Source organism: Artemia sp. Qi Xiang Cuo, chromosome 11 (assembly GCF_049724085.1).
Source record: "Artemia sp. Qi Xiang Cuo chromosome 11, ASM4972408v1, whole genome shotgun sequence".
Classification (NCBI taxonomy): Eukaryota; Metazoa; Arthropoda; class Branchiopoda; order Anostraca; family Artemiidae; genus Artemia; species Artemia sp. Qi Xiang Cuo.
Window position 1 is genome coordinate 28,049,984 of NC_142804.1, and position 18,906 is coordinate 28,068,889.

General features: G+C 35.4%; 1 protein-coding gene across 8 annotated transcripts in view; it reads right to left on the reverse strand.

Annotated features, from left to right (window-relative positions):
- LOC148946833 (protein-L-isoaspartate(D-aspartate) O-methyltransferase-like) overlaps positions 1-18,906 on the reverse strand; it is a 167,655-nt gene that overhangs the window by 129,859 nt on the left and 18,890 nt on the right. For 7 of the 8 annotated variants that reach the window (XM_089096651.1, XM_089096653.1, XM_089096646.1 and 4 more), the window contains exons 1-3: positions 17,117-17,211; positions 11,492-11,575; positions 6,942-7,078 (exon numbers count right to left, since the gene is read on the reverse strand). In XM_089096651.1, the coding sequence (XP_088952777.1) occupies positions 6,942-7,078; positions 11,492-11,575; positions 17,117-17,153 (258 nt within the window). In that variant the 5' untranslated portion in view covers positions 17,154-17,211. Of the gene's footprint in view, positions 1-6,941; positions 7,079-11,491; positions 11,576-17,116; positions 17,212-18,906 lie in introns of those variants that run through there. The other variant, XM_089096652.1, reaches the window with a different exon arrangement.

An 18,906-nucleotide genomic window follows, 5' to 3' on the forward strand; every position in this document is an offset into this window, starting at 1 on the left:
TAGCTCTTATGAAAGTACTAAAAAATCTTTGGCTTAAAGAGCGAGGTATTGACTAGTGGGTGAACCCAATCATACACGCAATATTTTCTGTTCGTTTTAAGTTTTGATGTTACTCCTTATTTTCAGTTGGAAAACTTGTTTTTTTTATATTTAATTTCGGATCTTTTTTTTAAATAATGCTGGGAAATCCGGCGCCCCCTTCATAGCAATGTCCCTTCTCCCATGAAAACTTCTTCCATGGAAAGATCTTCCCACGTAACCCCCGACCCACCCACACCCCTACTACCAGAAAAAATCCCCCCTGAAAACGTCTGTATACTGCCTAATAAGCAATACTATATGTTAACATTGGGTACTTTCAGCCCTCCCCCCGGGGACTTCGGGGGATTAAGTCATCCTAAAGGACATAGTTATCATATTTTCAACCATGCTGAAAAAAATGGCTATCTTAAAATTTTGATCGGGTGACTTTGGGAAAAAATGAACGTGGGATGGGGCCTAGTTGCCCTCCAGTTTTTTGGTCACTTAAAAAGGGCACTAGAACTTTTAATTTCCATTCCAATGAGTCATACCACGATATTCTAGGACCACTGGGTCAATACGATCACCCCTGAAAAAAAAAAAAAAAAAAAAAAAAAAAAAAACACGATCTGTGACCTTTCTTCTGGCAAAAAAAGCAAAATTACACATTTTTGTAGATAGAAGCTTGAAACCTCTACAGTATGGTTCTCTGATACGCTGAATATGATGTTGTGATTTTCATTAAGGTTCGATAACGTTTAGGGGCCTTTTCCCCTTTTTCCGAAAATCAGCCAAATTTTCTCAGGCGCGTAACTTTTGATGAGTAGGACTAAACTTGATGCAAGTGATATATTTGAATTCAGTATTGGAATCTGATTCTTTTGATGTATCTATTGGTATCAAAACCCGTTCTCTAGAGTTTCGGTTACCATTGAGCCGGGTCGCTCCTTACTTACAGTTCGTTACCACGAACTGTTTGATTCAGCACTAATCAAACTTCTAGCTTCCCTTCTAACCTTAACTGCAGCAATAGTATTCCAGTCCATAACACTAATCACTTTAATATACTTATCTGATATACCGTAGAAGGATAGGACCTTCGCTAAAACTTTTCTATCAGCTGAATAAAATGTATACTTAGTGATCTATAAATCTGAAGACTAAAGGGGTATGATGGTCTCAATTACGATATGGGTGTAACTCAACCCCCGTTTAATTTCACCCCATTATACTCAGCCCATTTAAGTCAATACTTGTTCAAACAATAAAACTGAGGACCAAAGCGGTGTGATGATTCATACACCTCTCAACTAAGATGTGCGTATAACTCAACCCCGTTTAACTAAACATGTTAGATTCACCCCATTAAACTAAATATTCGTTCGCCTCAACCTTCATTCAACTCAACCCCTGATTTACTCAACCCTCGCTTAACACAACCCCTGATTGACTCAACCCTCGCTTAACACAGCCACCAGTATGTTAACCTCACTCAAGTCAATCCCGTTCGGCAATTTTGCTATTTTTGACTTTGTCTAAAGGGAACATACTAATAAAATAATCTCGGACCATCAGACGGGGTTGGGTTTTTCGTCAGTAAAGGGACCCATGCTATTTAGAAAGAGAATAAAATAAGGGACACTAGGGTACTACTTTTATTTTGTTACGATGCTTCCTTTAGATGTAGCCAACCAAAGCAGTTACCCCGCTTTCAACCCAAATTAGTCCAACTTAGCCTATTGCAAGGGTTGAATTGATTTTGCGTTGAGTAGAATGGGGACCAAGGTGCATGGGGGTTAAGTTGAATGAGGGTTGAGTTACATGGGGGCTGACTTAAACAGGAGTTGAGTCGATTGAGGGGTGAGGGAATCGGGGTTTGATGTAAACAGTGGCTATGTAAAACGGGGCTTTAACTTGCAGGGGGTTTGATTCAAATGACGGTCGAGTTCAACGGGGTTGAATTACATGTGAACCCTCAATTATTGATTTAAAAGTGAAAATTGATCGACGGATCCTCTTCGCTTCAGAAAACCACACTGTTCTTCTCTTTAAACCGTATCTACATCACCTCTTAGTCTATAAAGTATACACATTAAAGTATAAACATAAAGTAGAAACATAGGTTAGCTATCTGGTGCAATATTTAGCCGATACAGAACTCGAAATCAATCAACCAAAATGGTAGATATGATCATTGGATTATAGCGGAATAAGTTCAAAGACCTTTCAGCACCATGTATGAATGTAGGGATTGATTCTGGGGCATGTTCTGATTTTGCCCAGAGCTCAAAACACATAACTCTGATTACATAATATGACATTTATGACACGTAATTTTCTTCTTAGAGAAATTTAGCTAATGTCAGCAACACACTCAGTCTTTTTACTTTTCATAGGCAGCGCGCTAGTACTGCCTAAGTAAAGAGTAATGTGGCCACAATGTGTTTTTTTTTTCTTCTTCTTTCCTCAAAAAGTACATTGTATCGAAGAATCTATCGTAGAAGCTTTAAAAAGGGTTCAGTTAATAGAAAATTGGGGTGGCTAGTGCCCTTTTTAATATTCGAAAGCGATTGGAGGCAACTAGCCCCCCCCCACACGCCCATCATGTCCCCAAAACACACCCAATCAAAATTTTGAGATAGCCATTTTGTTCAGCGTAGTTGATTTCCAGATAGAAAATATGTTTTTGAGGACACTCTTCCATAACTCTCAGGGCAAGAGTTTTAAGTTATGCCCTGGGGGCATATAAGGTTTTTATAGAAGGCGTTGTCGTAGAAACTCCAAAACAGGCTCATTCGATTGGAAATTCAAAGGGCTAGTGCCCTTTTTAACAGTCGAAAGTGATTTGAGGGCATCTAGCCCCCCCACGCCCAGCATTCCCCCAAACACATCCAATCTAAATTTTGAGATAGCCATTTTGTTCATTGTAGGCTAGTTGATTTTCAGATAGAAAATATGTTTTTAAGGAGGACACTCCCCCACAACCCTCAGGGAAACAGTTATGAGTTATGCCCTGGGGGCATATAATGTTTTTATTGAAATCTTTGTCGTAGAAACTTGAAAAAGGGCTCATTCGATTTGAAATTCAAAGGGCTAATGCCCTTTTTATAGTTGAAATTGATAAGTAATACTTGTTGTTGTTGTTGTTGTTTAGACCAGGGCACTTCGTATCGAAGGAGTTGTCGTGGGAACTTCAAAAGAGGCTCATTCGATTGAAAATAGAAAGGGCTGATGCCCTTTTTAATAGTCGAAAGTGATTGGAGGTCAACTAATGCCCCTTTCACTCCCACCCTCCCATTTGCTCATTATGCTTAAAAACTAAATGTTGTCTTAAGATTAAATCAAAATGCACTGTGATATTACTAATTTCAAATAAGGCATCTCAGCGGTATCCCAAGAACGACTGAGGGTATTATGTTCATACTTTCGGGGCTACTTCTGCTCTTAAAATTTAACCATATCCACTTTACTGAATTTCCACTTAATAAAAAAATACAAATGAATGTGCATTGTCAGTTTAATATACATATACTGATATTTAGTAATCAAAATATTAATATAACTTGATATATTTAATTTATAAAAGTAAAAACATTTATATATTTTTCAGTAAAGTGCAAATTTTGTTCTGGCTTTTGGAAGGCATAGGGGTTTTGCACCCAACTTATATTAATTTCTGCTCGTTTTGAGTTTGACTCGGTTATTTATTGTAATTTCTGTTCGTTTTGGGTTTCATTTATTTATCGATGCTGATTTGTGGTAGTTTCACGCTTGGTAGTAAAAACTTATTATGTGGAAGAAGTTTTTTTTAATTAATCTCATAAAAGGGTTTGATCAAAGTTTTCCTAAAACCACTTAGTACTTCACCGTTTCAAAAAATTATATTAAGAATCGTCAGTAATTTGTCTCTAATTTTCATCATATTTCAAAAACTGATATATCAGTCTTTTAGCAACTAAACCTGTATTATTTTTCAATTCTTAAGTATTGTCCCTAAGCCACCCTCGGAAAAAATATTTTCTTTAATTTCCAAATTGTCGAAAAGTGTTGGTTTTTCCTAAGTCATTTCCTACAATTTAATTGCAGTTTTTCTCAATCTCAGAATATATCTCTCATTCACTTTATCACTTATTGAGGCCCCGTTCCTATCTTTAATAAAAAAAAGAAGCTTTTTTCAGGTGAAAATAAACAGCATATTAAAACGTCAAAGCCAGAAGTTATTCTGCAAATGAGGGGGGCTGCCCCTTCCTCCACCCTCGCTCTTTATGCTAAAGTTTGACTTTTTGGTCCGACTCTCTAAGAACGAATCCCAAAACACAAAAGTTGTTTAATTTGAATAATAAATCATTTTTCAAACCACTAAAAAATATTAACGTAGCGAACGAGGGTTGAGTAAGCTGCAACCTCCCTCATATGTAAAATAACTTCTGTTTGTCTTAAGTTTTCATGTTATTCCTTACTTCTATTTGATTCTTTTTTTTTTTTTTTGACCATCTTTCAAATAATACCGGGAAATCCACCTCCCACTCCGTGAAAATTTTCTTTTAAAATGTTCCACCAAGAAAAATCGCCCCGAAAAAAAAATTCCCTCATGGTGAATTCACCCCGTGTGAAATCCCACCCCGGAAAACTTCTCTCAGACAATTCCTTGCTAGTGTAAAATTCTCCCGGGACAATTCCCCTTATTAAATTCTCCTTGCTTTCATTTGAGAAAAAAAAATTATATTCAATTTCTGATCGTTATTCATATCTTGCCGAAAATCCACTTCTCCGTTGAAAATTTAGCCCCGAGTTCCCCCCCCCTCTAATAGGAAGTTCCTTCCCGAAAAACCTCCGTATATTCTCCAAAACAAATACTATATGTTTGCAATTGTCAAATTGCATAACTTACTGCCCTTTCACCTGGGGCTCAGGGGGTCATGTCCTCCCCCTGAAGCATAGTTCTTCGACTATTCAACTATACGGAACCAAATGGCTATCTCAAAATCTTGATCTTACTTACTTACTTGTACTTGTACCAGGACTCAAGCATCTCCGCTCTCCCTGGCGTCCAATAGCTTAGTCATTGTAGTAAGCCAATAGTCTTGGTCGTTTGCAAGTGGCTCAATCAAATCGAGCCAGGACTTTTCCCATCTTCGTCCATACTTCTTGAAGCAACCGATTGGGTCTAGGTCAGCCTTGATGCAGGCGAGCCACGTTTTCTTTTGTCCCCCATGTCACTTTTTTCCATCCCGAAAGAGGTGTACATCTGAGGGCTTTATTGACAAAGGTTTCGTGTGGGCGGCAAAGTGTATAGCCGAACCATCGGAGTCTTCTTTGTTTAATTATAGTGGCCAAATGAGAACCCTGAAAGAAGATTTTGCGGAGTTCGACATTGCTGACATGATCACGGAGTTGAATGCCAATGATTCTCCTTAAAAATGAATGGTCAAATACGTTGAGGGCTTGAATGTTGGATGCTTTTATAGTCCATATCTCACAGCTGTATAATAAGGCAGACCGAGTAAGGGCCTGGTAAATCCTTATTCTTGTCTTCAGACGCACATTTTTCTGGTTCCATAGAGAGTGATTTAGCTGGGTGAAGGCTCCAGTTGTTGAAGCACTTCTTGACTGTATTTCTGATGTGCATCCTCCTATTGGGTCTACCAGAGAGCCAGAATTTTGATCAGATGTCTTTGAAGTTAAAAGGTGTGGGGTGGGCTAATTGCCCTCCAATTTTTTTGTTCCCTTACAAAGGGCACTAGAACTTTTAATCTCCGTTCGAATGAACCTTCCCCGATCTTCAAGAACCACTTTATATATATATATATATATATATATATATATATATATATATATATATATATATATATATATATATATATATATATATATATATATATATATATATATATATATATATATATATATATATATATATATATATATATATATATATATATATATATATATATATATATATATATATATATATATATATATATATATATATATATATATATATATATATATATATATATATATATATATATATATATATATATATATATATATATATATATATATATATATATATATATATATATATATATATATATATATATATATATATATATATAGACGATGACCCCCGAGGAAAAAAACAAACAAATAAAGGCGTATCTCATGTGATCTTTCTTCTCGGAAAAAAAAAAAATACAAACTAAACATTTCTGTAGATAAGAGCTCGAAACCTCTACAGCAGGGTTCTCTAGTATGCTGAACTTGATGATGAGAATTTGATTAAGATCAATTTATTTTGTGGGGTTGTTTTCCCCCTTCTTCCAAAATTTGGCAAATGTCCTCAGGCTCGTAGTTTTTGATGGGTTATATTAAAATCAATGAATTTTATATATTTGGAATCAACATGAAAGGCCAAGTATTCTGATGTATTAATTGATATTAAAATATCTTTTTTAGAATTTCGGTCACTCTTGGGCCGAATATCTGCTTACTTACGGTTCATAACCACGGACCGTTTGACAACCGGGGCAAAACCAGATCGACCACTACATTTCAAATTCTTAACATGCGAATCCAATATCTTAGCATTATTCCTTCTGGCTGTATCTCCCAGATCCTCGACAATCCACGACATTGTCTCAATTTCACCTCTCCTTAACGCATATTTAATGTATTTTCAACTTCCCATACTTAGCTTTTATTCTTGTAATATCTATCACTCAGAAAATTCTTGTCTATTCTCTTTTCTACCAAATGTTCAAGTGTTTTTGCTAATAGCTGGGTTACTAACTTTCCTCCCTGCGAAAGCTTCTATTAGAATGCAACTATACATTTGTAAAAACAGCTAAATTTTAATAATAATAAAAATAATAAATATAGATAACAAATAAAATTGGTTAAATAAAGATTTAACGAACCATGTGAGGTGCAGAAATAGTTGCTCCATAGCCAATACTCTCTGGTGCATCAAAATAGGCATTGCTTGGACAATAAAACCCACGATCAACGGATCTCATTGCTTGCTCTACATCTTCGTGCTTTACCACCTTTTGTCCTAGAGGAGTTTTAAGTCTAAATGAAAGAAATTCAAGGATATATACGCTTAAAAACAGCCAAAATGTGTATATAAATGAATATTAAACTCAAGATCGAAAGTAAACCCAGTAAAAATGAAAAGAAAATTAATTGCAATAATTCACTAACAATTAAATTTGATAAAAGCAAAAAAGAATCAAATACGCCAAAAATATAAATAGAAGCATGGGTAGTGAGTTTCTGAAGATACAAAAAAAAATTGTCTAGAAACATTTTTACTTGTTGAACAAAATTAATAGACCCATTTTTTCCCCGATGGATGAAAATACCCTTGTGGTATATGTTTCACGACAACGAATCTCGTACTGGGGTTGTTCAAAACAAAATAATCTTTGAAAAATGTTAGCTGCAAATACAAACGGCCGGTTATTAACTAAAAGAGATGAGGGATAATATCAAACAGTTTTTTGGCAAATAACTTTAACTAAGGAGCGACTCAGCTCAATAGTAACCAAAACTCTAAACAATAGCTTTTATAACAGATAAGGTATAAAAAATTGGCTTCTTATACTGATTCCAAATATACAAAAATATTAAGTTTAATGTTGCCCATAAAGACCTGAGAACCAGCCTGAGGAAATTTGCCAAATTTTCGAGAAATGAGGAAAAAAACCCAAAAAGTCAAGCGATGACTGAAAATCACAGAATCAGATTTGGCCTATCAGAGAACACTACTGTTGAGGTTTCAGGTCCTATCTACAATTGTGTGTCTTTTTCTTTTGTTTTCCCGGAAGAAAGTTCACTGATGTGGGTTTTCTTTTTTTCCAGGGGTCACCGTATCGAACAAAGGGCCCTAGAAGATTGGAAGAAGGCTAATTTGTACAAAAATTAAGAGTTTTAGTGCCCTTTTTAAGTGACCAAAAAGATAGGACGGCAACTAGCACCCATCCTAAACCCCATTTTTCTCCAATGACATCCAATCAAAATGATGAGATACCCATTTGGTGCGGCATAGTTGAAAGATTCAATAATTATGTCTTTGGGGATGACAAGAACCCCCCCCCAAAGCCCCTCTGGAAAGGGCTGTAAGTTATGCAATTTGTCCATTGTTTGCATACAGCATTTGTTAATGGGAAAAATACAGAAATTCCTCATTATTGTTGAGAAAAAAAATCGCCTTTCTTAGATGGGAGGTTGAAGCTAACGAACCATGGTTCTGAGACGCACTTAGTTTGTTGATGTAATGTTCATCAAGAATACACTTTTCAAAGCAAAGCGGTTCTTTCGTTTTCGGATTTTTCTTCTTCGTTTTTATAAGTGTTTTCTTTTTAATCGTTACAATCAATAGCTTTTTAATGTTTGAAATCATTATAAAAAGTTTCCGCTACTACTGAAAAAGTTTACTCTTAACTCATTATCCATTACAGTGATTTTGACTAGGGAGACAGTGTCGAGATGATCGCTCAATAGGCTGAAGAAGGAAACGAAAATAAATTGGGGTCCCGACTTTGCTATTGGGGCTGAAACTGGGGGAGAGGGGTCTACTTTAGTCTACTTTCAGTAGACATTTTCAGTCTACTTTATGCTTCCCATTTTATTTTTTAGCGGAATATCAACCAATTTTTATACTACAAAAGTTTTTGACTGACAATCCGATAAAAAATTATTTCGTATGTGTGGGGGACTTCCCTACCTCAACCCTCGCTTTTTACACAAAGGTTTAAATTTCTCTCCCAATTCTTTAAGAAACATTCCTCAAATACAAGAGCCGTTGAATTTAGATGAGAAGTATGTTCAAAAAACTTTAAAACTTATAGCGTAAAGAGCAAATTATAAGGAAGGGACGTCCCCCTCACAAACGAAATATATACCATTTGTTTAAAGTTTTAATGTTGCTCCTAACTTTCAATAGAAAAAACTAGTTTCTTTTATTTAGTATAATAAAAGTGTTATGTTTGACATGTTATCGTCCTTGCGATTCCTATATGTTCTGCCCTTCATATTGTTCTATTTCAAAGTTTGGTAATTGTTGTTGAAAAAATTTATTGAAAGCACTAAGAAATAACAAGCATTTCATTACCAGGCAATTATGCATACCAATTTTGTCCCGATCCCAGGATCCCTTACTGTTTAAGGATAAACATTAAATATAAAAAAAAAACTGTCAGACACCTTACTTACCCTGCAGTCATCATGTTGAGTAGACGTTAGCTTCTGGACTACTTTCATGTCCAGCTTGGACTGACAATTACATCTAAGACTTGAAAAGAGCTGATTTTCTGGCGCCTTTTTCCATGGCAAAATATACCAAAGGATATCGTAAGGAAAGATTTAAGAGAAATAGGAACTTCCAGGGAGGGTGTAAGAAAGTGGGATTTGAACAGATTGGGATGGAGTAGCCGGCGTAGCTGTGGTGGCCGCAGGAGGCTGGATGCCGCAGTGAGGTGTAAGTAGTAGCTGTAGTAAAATATATCTAAGCATGTTATTTCCGACTTCCTTAACTCAAGCATTGCCAAAATTACATGCCTTCCCAGGTAAAAAGCGAAAAGTTGCCCCAAGATCATATATTCTAACGTATCTATACAGGTGTAGTAAGCTAAAGGGCTGGTAAGTAACCTGCCCTAGAAAACGAGCATTCAAAATGACATTCACCTCTATAATTACAGAAAACTGCATGAGAATCAGATTTGAAGTATGTCGATAGCAGTTTTTCACAATATTCTTGTTTTTGGAGTAAAGCATGACAAATAGGTAATTTGAACAAACATTATACCCAACTTGGGGAAAGGGTGCTATTACAAGACATTTAGCAAGAAATTGAAAATAAAAACTCACTAATACACTATGAGTGCTTACTTGAAAGTATGTTCATTTTATTTTATTGTTTTGGAGAGGGAAAATAAAAAATTAAAATACACTAGCAATGGGTAAATAATACCTACAACATAACAAACAAAACGGTAAATCTTGAGAATTAGATCGCAGTAATGATTTAAAGACCCTTCCCCCTCCTGCACAATTAAGTTTCCTTGTAGCCATAAATAGCAAGAAGGTTATACCGCCAACACTCAAGAAGTGAAATACCAAAACACGATGAAAATATAATACTTTAGAAACAAATTCAGGCTATATATTTGCACAATAGTGGGGGTGGGGGTAACCTAACCTAGCTTCCCTCCCTAATGCGCTAATATATAGCCCAAATAATATGATTCCAATGTATTCTGTCACCCGCCACTTCCACTGAGCGTAAGCTAATTGTTGCTAGATACAGATAAAACCGGTTTGTTCTCGAGTTTTACTCAGCGTAAACTTGAGTGTTGGCGGTATAATACACAAGTACTAGCCAGAATATTGGTTATAGCATAATGCATAATCAATTCAAATATTTATGGTATATTATATCTTGTTTGTTGAGACTTTGTAAAAGGTTGCTGAAAATAGGCGAAGAAAAACTCTGTTTCGGGCGTCAGGTCAAGAATAATGTATCTTGAAAAAATTTTGGTGAGAACAAAACTGAGGATGGAACAAAAGCAAGAACATGTTTTCTATGTATTTTTGTGCAGTTATTAAGATTTTTCGTTTTATTCGGTTTAGGGAGGGGGGGGGCTTCTACTCTGCTCCCTACAAATATTTGGGTATGTCGATAATGCAGAATATAAACTAAGTCATTATAAGCTATGTGGATTCGATAAAGCTAGTTTTAAATACGACAAATCCCATCCCCAATAATAGTTTGGCGGCCATTATTTACTCATAAAAATATGGGTCCGTAAAATTTATAAGTTGTATTGAATTTCTTTTAAAACGTTTTACACTAGAATTATGTCCAAAATTGGTCACTATGAAATTACTTTAACAATATTCTAGTTACCTCGGATCTTAAAATCCATGCTTTTTGTAATTGGCACCAAAATTTGAGCCGCTTTCCGAAATAGCAGGCCAATCAATAAAGGAATGGTCAAGCAGTGGCTGGTTATGAGTTATAACATGTTTCATTATAATAAGTTATCAGTATGAATTAGGGTCAAAATTAGCCACCTTACATTGTTGAGTCATTTTTTTCATATTTAACTAAAGGATTTGGCCTGTATTTAACTACAGGCCACTGCGCAATTTATCTAGGCAGCGGACAAAGGAATTTTACATGATACCACCCATTTCAAGGGCTTCCACTCGAATGTCTTAAACCTTCAGTTTATCCGCATTGGGGTCTGAAATGTTTCCTTTGAGATGGTAAACGGTCGAGAAAAACCTGAGATGATAGAACATTAAGCGCCCTCAAATTGGCTGGCCTGTTGTGAAGTGTCACATAATAGTTTCATGAGTTTTAAAAATTGACAAAAAAATTTTTTTATAAAGTGGTCTAATTAAAGATAAAAAAAACTTTCTTTAATCAAGCCAGTTACAATTACTAATTAATGTAACTTACTCTTGAGGGCATCAATAAGTTCATCATTTGAAGCACTCTGTGTCATAAAAAACATTCTTGGGAATTTCTGATGTTTATTTGCTTCTGAAAAAAAAGAAGTGAAAGCAAGTGCTACTAAAAAAACAGGTGAATTATAATTTCTGTATACTCTGAACCCGCTGACATTTCCTGGAGATTTACTGTGGTTTTGTTTATTTTAAAAACACATTTATCTAAAAAGATCATGAACATCTCCATTCTTATGGCATGAAAAATTGGACGACGCAAATTTTCGGGCAAAGGAATAAATAATAAAGTTTGAAAAAAATACAAAAAGAATATGAGTAAATTGAAGTCAGGATCAAAATTTGAGAAAAAAAGAGCTACAAAAGCCATTAAAAAAAACAATAAAAGGTAGGGATTTACATATTACTGGGGAAAAAGTAAGCTATTTTCAATGTAAAAAAAAATAATCAGAAAGAGGGAAACTGGGATACAACCTTATTTTTCTTGCACCTAATCAAGGGTGGTAAAATCGTTTGAAGTTACATTCTAAGTGGAAAGGGTGACTAAAGCATCAACAGCCTGTAATGTGCTTGTCACACTCTTGCGTTGGTTAAATCTACTAAACTTTTGCACACCAAAGCATTATATTTTCAGTTTATTCTAGACACTATTCTTAACTTCCCTTGTCAGCTTTTTCTGAAAAGGTATCTGAACTTCCACTGTTGATTTTTTTGCAGAACTGTAATGTGTTGTTTTTTTATATCTGAACTTCCACTGTTGATTTTTTGCACAATTGTTACGTGTGTAATTTTTTAAGCAATTTTGAAACTGCTTTCCTCTGAAACGGTTAAGTTGTTTTTTTTTGTTTTTTTTTTATTTCATCGGCAATCATTTTTATTATTATGAAAACTAAATGTAGGCGCAAGCCCCAAAGACCCACTGCCTCTCCCTCTTTTTCTTCTTTTTTTCCCTTTCAAAAGTACTGATTTCAAATGTCTTTTGCTTGTCAGCATCATACAGTACCCGACCGCATGCACTGAAAAGGAGACCTTAAGGAGGTCCTAGACGGTCAATCAACTTGATCAAAAGCTTCCGTCAATCGATTGACTCAATCATGATTGTCCATCTAGGAACCTGTTTGACGCTTGAGTCAAGCGTTCACGGTGACCGATAAAAGTTTGAATGACTCAATCATTTTGATCAAAAGCAGTGTGTTAGATTAGCTTTGGTCAAGATTGAAAGATTGATTGAAGGGCCGATTGAAGGTTGATTAAAGAACACGTCAATGGATTGACGGAGACTTTTGACCAATATGATTGACCGTCTAGGACCTCCTTTACGATTCTCAGTTACTTTACTTTTTTTACTTTGGTGACATGGTAATGTCTCGCAATCGATGTTTTCCAATTTGCACAGAAACTGGATTCCATAGCTATTAAAAATTATTTGAAATAAATACTGTTGCTTTGTAGTATTTGTTCACTATTAATTATACACTAGACAAGTTATTCCTAGATTAGCTTTTATTCTACCTTAGATTAGCTTTGGCCTAAACTGACAATGGACGATTGTTGATTCCATGGTGGTAAGACGACTACATTAGCCATAGCTGCAAGTGTATTCACAGAAATATAAGAAACAGGTACAATTCTTTAAATATTTACCATTGAAATTTTGTAGATAGCTACTAAAACTCCGCAGATTTAGAATTACAGCCAGACTTTCCTATGGTCTGTTAGAAAGGTATTTGGCTTTACGTTTCGTATTGTTTAGGAGGGCGAACTTCCGCTTTGTTGCAAATATCAGATTAGACATAGAATTTCAAGACAAAATTTTCTAACTCATTGGTGAATCCAAATGTTCAAAAAGGTGAATAAATGGTGGACTCTTTGGTGAAAGGACCGAACTTATCTCTAAGAAGGCAAAAGGAAGCCACAGAAACCTTCAGTCAATTTTATCAAGATTTTATTCTTTGCAAGGCAGGGTGAATAATGAAGAATGCTAATTGATTCACAAGTAATTGTTAAGTAATTATTCTGTTTCTTTGATATTCTAAGTATACAAGTATAGCATGCCTTTGTCTTAATTTGGAAGTAATAATTTGCAGTTTCAAAGGTACAGCACAAGCTAAATCAAACAGTTCGTTGTAACGCGTCATAAGAAAATTTTCCAGGGGGAGGGGGTTTGAATAAATCGCTGTAAGAACCGTGAAAATGATGACCTTATAATTCTTTCTTGAAATTTCAGAACCTCCCCCTCCAAGTAAATAGATGAAGCGTGCATTTTTTTTCCAGGGATCATTATCATTCTCAAAGCATTGTTATATGAGTATTCCACTTGAATGTAAAATAACGGGGGATCTTTTCCGTTATACTTCTACCATTATTTCTAAGAAAAAACAGAATCAAACAGTTCGTTGTAATGCGTCATAAGAAAATTTTCCAGGGGGAGATGGTTTGAATAAATCGCTGTAAGAACCGTGAAAATGATGACCTTATAATTCTTTCTTGAAATTTTAGACCCTCCCCCTCCAAGTAAATAGATGAAGCGTGCATTTTTTTTTCCAGGAATCATTATCATTCTCAAAGCATTGTTATATGAGTATTCCACTTGAATGTAAAATAACGGGGGATCTTTTCCGTTATACTTCTACCATTATTTCTAAGAAAAAACAGAATTCTGATAACAATAGATGTATCAAAAGAATTAGTTTTGGTATTAATGCAAAATTGGGGCCCTTAATAAAGAAATATATTTAGGAAGCAATTATTACTTCATAATGTGCAGCAACATTGTAGAACCCCGTCCCCTAATATGCAAATATATAGCCTAAATTATATATTTCCCACACTTTTTGCCATGCGTCCTTCTTGTTTCAACCCGTGTACCCGTAAATTGAACTAATGCTGACGAAATCAATAAACGAAAAACACGTAGGAAATGTAGGTACTGTTGTATTAGCTGGAACCCACGCAAGAAGTGAAGTTTGGTTAATGCTAATGAAATAAAACAAAATAGGATGAAAATATAACTGTTTAGAAACAAAGCTCAGCTATATATTTGCACATTAGGGGGGCGGAGGTTGGTGGGGGGGGGGGGTAAATCATAGCCTATATTAAATGCGTAACCTACTCTAGGTACCCTTTTCCCCCCTAGACCCCAAAAAACAAAAGTTTAAATATTGTAAACGCAATGACAATCCACGGTATGCAATCCAATTCTCTATTGAAAGAAACCCGTTTGACTAGTTTCTTAAGCATCTTCCCTATATAATATATCGCGTGGGTTCCAGCTAATACGACAGTACCGAAATGCATATATTTGCGCGTTAGAGGGAGGGGTAAATTAAAGTAGAAGTCGATTCAAAATGTGTTAACTATAATTTTTCTGCATACTATGAAGCAAGGATTGTTTTCTTAGCACGTTTTATTCTCAAGAGCCCAAATTATGCATTAATGCATGCTGATTCCAAATATAAGAAATAATTGGTTTAATGTTGTCAATGAAAAGATATGAGCCTGAGAAACTTGGCCTAATTTTTGAAAAATGGGACAGGGAACTCCCCCAAAGGTTAAGCGATCATTAATGAGAATCACACCATCAAATTCAGCATATAAGAGACTCCTATTACGGATTTCTAAACTTGATATTTCTAGATGCGCAGATTTCTAAGATGCGATTTTAACCATAAAAAGAGCAAAAATTTAGCAATCTATAAATACCTCTCTGTTTGCTCTAGCGACGAGTAAACGACTAAAACATAAATTTTAAATAGTGGTAAAGGTAAAGGATAACTTAAAGAAAGATTTAAGGGAAATGGGAACTTCCTGGGAGGGTGTACAGAGGGAGGCTTTGAATAAATTGGGATGGAGGAGCGTGCATAGCTGTGTTGGCCTCAGGTGCCTTGTTGCTGCGGTGAGTTGCTAGTAGTAGCAGTAGTGGTAGGTAAAGGTATAACGGAAAAGATCAAATAAAGGGATTACAGTTACAGGCAGGAGTAGTAGCCGACAGGCGTAGTTACAGACAGGCGAGATAATTGGATCAACGCCTCATAGTTATAAGCTGTAAGTAAAGAGCGAACTTTTTTAATAAAAACCCAAGCTCTAAAAACAAACTTCTAGTTATAATTTACACAACAACAAAAAATAGCATCCATGCTGATTCTAAATATGCAAAATATGTTAGTTTTAGAGTTCCAATAGAAGGCTAACACTTGTATGATGCCTTGAAAAAGACGCAGTGCTCTCTCAAGAACATCCTTTGACGATCTTTGGCGGAAGACGCAAGAAAGGTCTTCCTGGAAACGCATCGTTGCCGCCTTATGCGCAGACCGGCACGGAAAATACCAAGAGAGTGAAGTAAACAATACAATGACAAAATTGCTACTTCATTAAGTTCAGAGAATTCCTATTTTTTGGATTCTCAGAGTCACTTTCGGGCTGACAGACTTACCAGCCTCTCTCTCTCTCTCTCTCCCTCTCACTCTCACTCTCACTCTCACTCTCTCTCCCTCTCTCTCTCTCTCTCTCTCTCTCTCTCTCTCTCTCTCTCTCTCTCTCTCTCTCTCTCACTCTCTCTCTCTCTCTCTCTCTCTCTCTCTCTCTCTCTCTCTCTCTCTCTCTCTCTCTCTCTCTCTCTCTCTCTCTGTCTCTTTTTCTGTCTCTCTTTGTCTCTCTGTCTCTCTGCTTGTCTCTCTCTCTCTCTCTCTATCTTTCGATCTTTCGCTCTCTCTCTTTCTCTCTCTCTCTCTCTCTCTCTCTCTCTCTCTCTCTCTCTCTCTCTCTCTCTCTCTCTCTCTCTCTCTCTCTCTCTCTCTCTCTCTCTCTCTCTCTCTCTCTCTCTCTCTCTCTCTCTCTCTCTCTCTCTCTCTCTCTCTCTCTCTCTCTCTCTCTCTCTCTCTCTCTCTCTCTCTCTCTCTCTCTCTCTCTCTCTCTCTCTCTCTCTCTCTCTCTCTCTCTCTCTCTCTCTCTCTCTCTCTCTCTCTCTCTCTCTCTCTCTCTCTCTCTCTCTCTCTCTCTCTCTCTCTCTCTCTCTCTCTCTCTCTCTCTATATATATATATATATATATATATATATATATATATATATATATATATATATATGTTACTGTATGTTACTGTGAATGTCCGAAATCTGGTTAATGTTGACATTCACTGGTGAATGTTGAAAATTCCTTTTTCTCTGCTTGGACTCAATTATTTTTGCGAGTCAGCCTTTTCAGTCTTATGCAAGCTATGATGGTAAAAGTTAAAGTTAGGTTAGATTAGCCTATTTTAGTTTAGGTCAGGTTAGATTAGGTTAAACTTGGTTCTAAACATCAGAAATGGGTTAAAAACGTAACCTAAGCTAACATAACCCAATTTAAACTCACCTAACCAAACCTTTTCTAACCTGTCACCATCAAATCCTGCATTAAATTGAAAAAGGCAACACTGACTAAATCCAAGGAGGAAAAAAAAGGTATTTTGGACATTCATAGCAACGTTATATATATATATATATATATATATATATATATATATATATATATATATATATATATATATATATATATATATATATATATATATATATATATATATATATATATATATATATATATATATATATCAACGTAAATAGCTTTTGTACAATACTTACGACTTAATATCGATGATAAACACCTAGACACAAACATTCAGTTTAACTATTACCGTTAATACGATTAATGTCTTTGAGAAGCGGGCAACAGTCAACGTTGTGAGGTCGTAACTATTTGACAAAATGAATGAGGAACACGGTTGCCACATGCAGCGCGAAAATGCTATTTTAGCACTATTTCGTCATGTGTAGCTACTATTATAGCACTTTCTTGCTACAATTTGTAGCAATGTCGTGCTGCATTTTTTTCTTTTTGACTTGAATGAATTAATAAAGATTTTGAAAAAAGGCAGAGGAATTAACAAAAAGTGAAATGACCTTTTCCAGTATTTGTGTCAAAAAATGGGCGCCAGATATATCAAAGGACCACCTCTTTGCCGTGTTCCTTTCAAAAAATTGATGCTAAATTTGAAATAACCAGAAATAAAAAGATGAAAAAATTGACCTGAAACTAATCTAGGTACACTTATACAGACCATGTGCGTGTCGTGGCTTGCGCATTTTTGTTTTACTGTAGCACCAAAAATCGCTGTGTAGCACACAATTTTGGGCAATTTTAGCACCTTAGGGACTAACCGTGGTGGCAACCCTGATGGAGCTGACAAACCCAAATGCTGCCACCAGTCCAGGTAGTTTATTTCAGAAAGGGCCCAAATATGTCGCACAATCTGCGCAATGGTGTGAGGTGACAGTTCTAATAGTTCACCTAAATTTCCTTAATTCAACCCGTTAAATAAAATTAAAGATCAATAAAGATTTTTACTACCAAACTTTAGAAACATTTCCCATCTGCACAGAGTATATTTGCTCCAGGGCAATTGCTATCACTACATTTAAACTTGTTTAAAATAAAAAGCATTTCAAAAACGACTTTTTTGTTTGATTTTGGTTTTAACTTTATTCTTTACATTTATGTTAAAATGAAGAGAGGAGTTATAAACTTATGGTATTGCCTTTTTTACTGTAGTTTGCTTAAAATTTAAAGGGACAAATAACCTGTATAATCAAACCACGATAAGAAAATATTTCATAAACGGTGGACACATCACAACTCTTTAAAATGAAATTAAAAAAGTAATCGACAATTAATTTATTTTAAATTGCATCCCTCCTCCCTCCCCCCTCGTGTGTGTATTCTGGTAGGCAAAAGTGATCGAGACGACCTATCAAGGAAAATACAAAAATTTGGGTATAGACATACAGTTTCTGAAGTTTCGAACTATCTCTATCTAAACTAACTCTATCAAAAATTAATTTAAAAGACTCCGCAAAGCAAGTTTTTCAAAGAAAAGTAAAGAGCTCCACTAAGCCAAAAGGGAGCAAAAATAAATTCAAATAATCTTCCAAAAGTAAAATTACCACAAATAACCACCAATAAATAAATGAAACTTAAAACGAGAAGAAATTACAATAAATAAATGTGTCAAAATCAAAACGAGCAAAAATTAACATAAGTAGGGCTAATACCTTCTCAAGACCAGAACATAATTTGCACTTTACTGAAAAACAAAAACAAATGACCGTGGATTCTCTGTTTAATATAAATATACTGATATCTGTTTCTTAAAGTTTTGATAATCTTTTATTTATTAAAGTAAAAAGTGAAAACATTTTGAATGTATTTTTTTCTGTAAAGTGCAAATTATGATCTAGTCTTGAGAAGGCATGAGTAGTATCCCATTAATAGCTCCGAGAGGAACAATCCCTCAGGCCATTTGAAACTCATTTACATAAGTCTTTAGGAGCATAATTTATGTAACCGGTTACTATCCCTATAACAGGGGCGACGA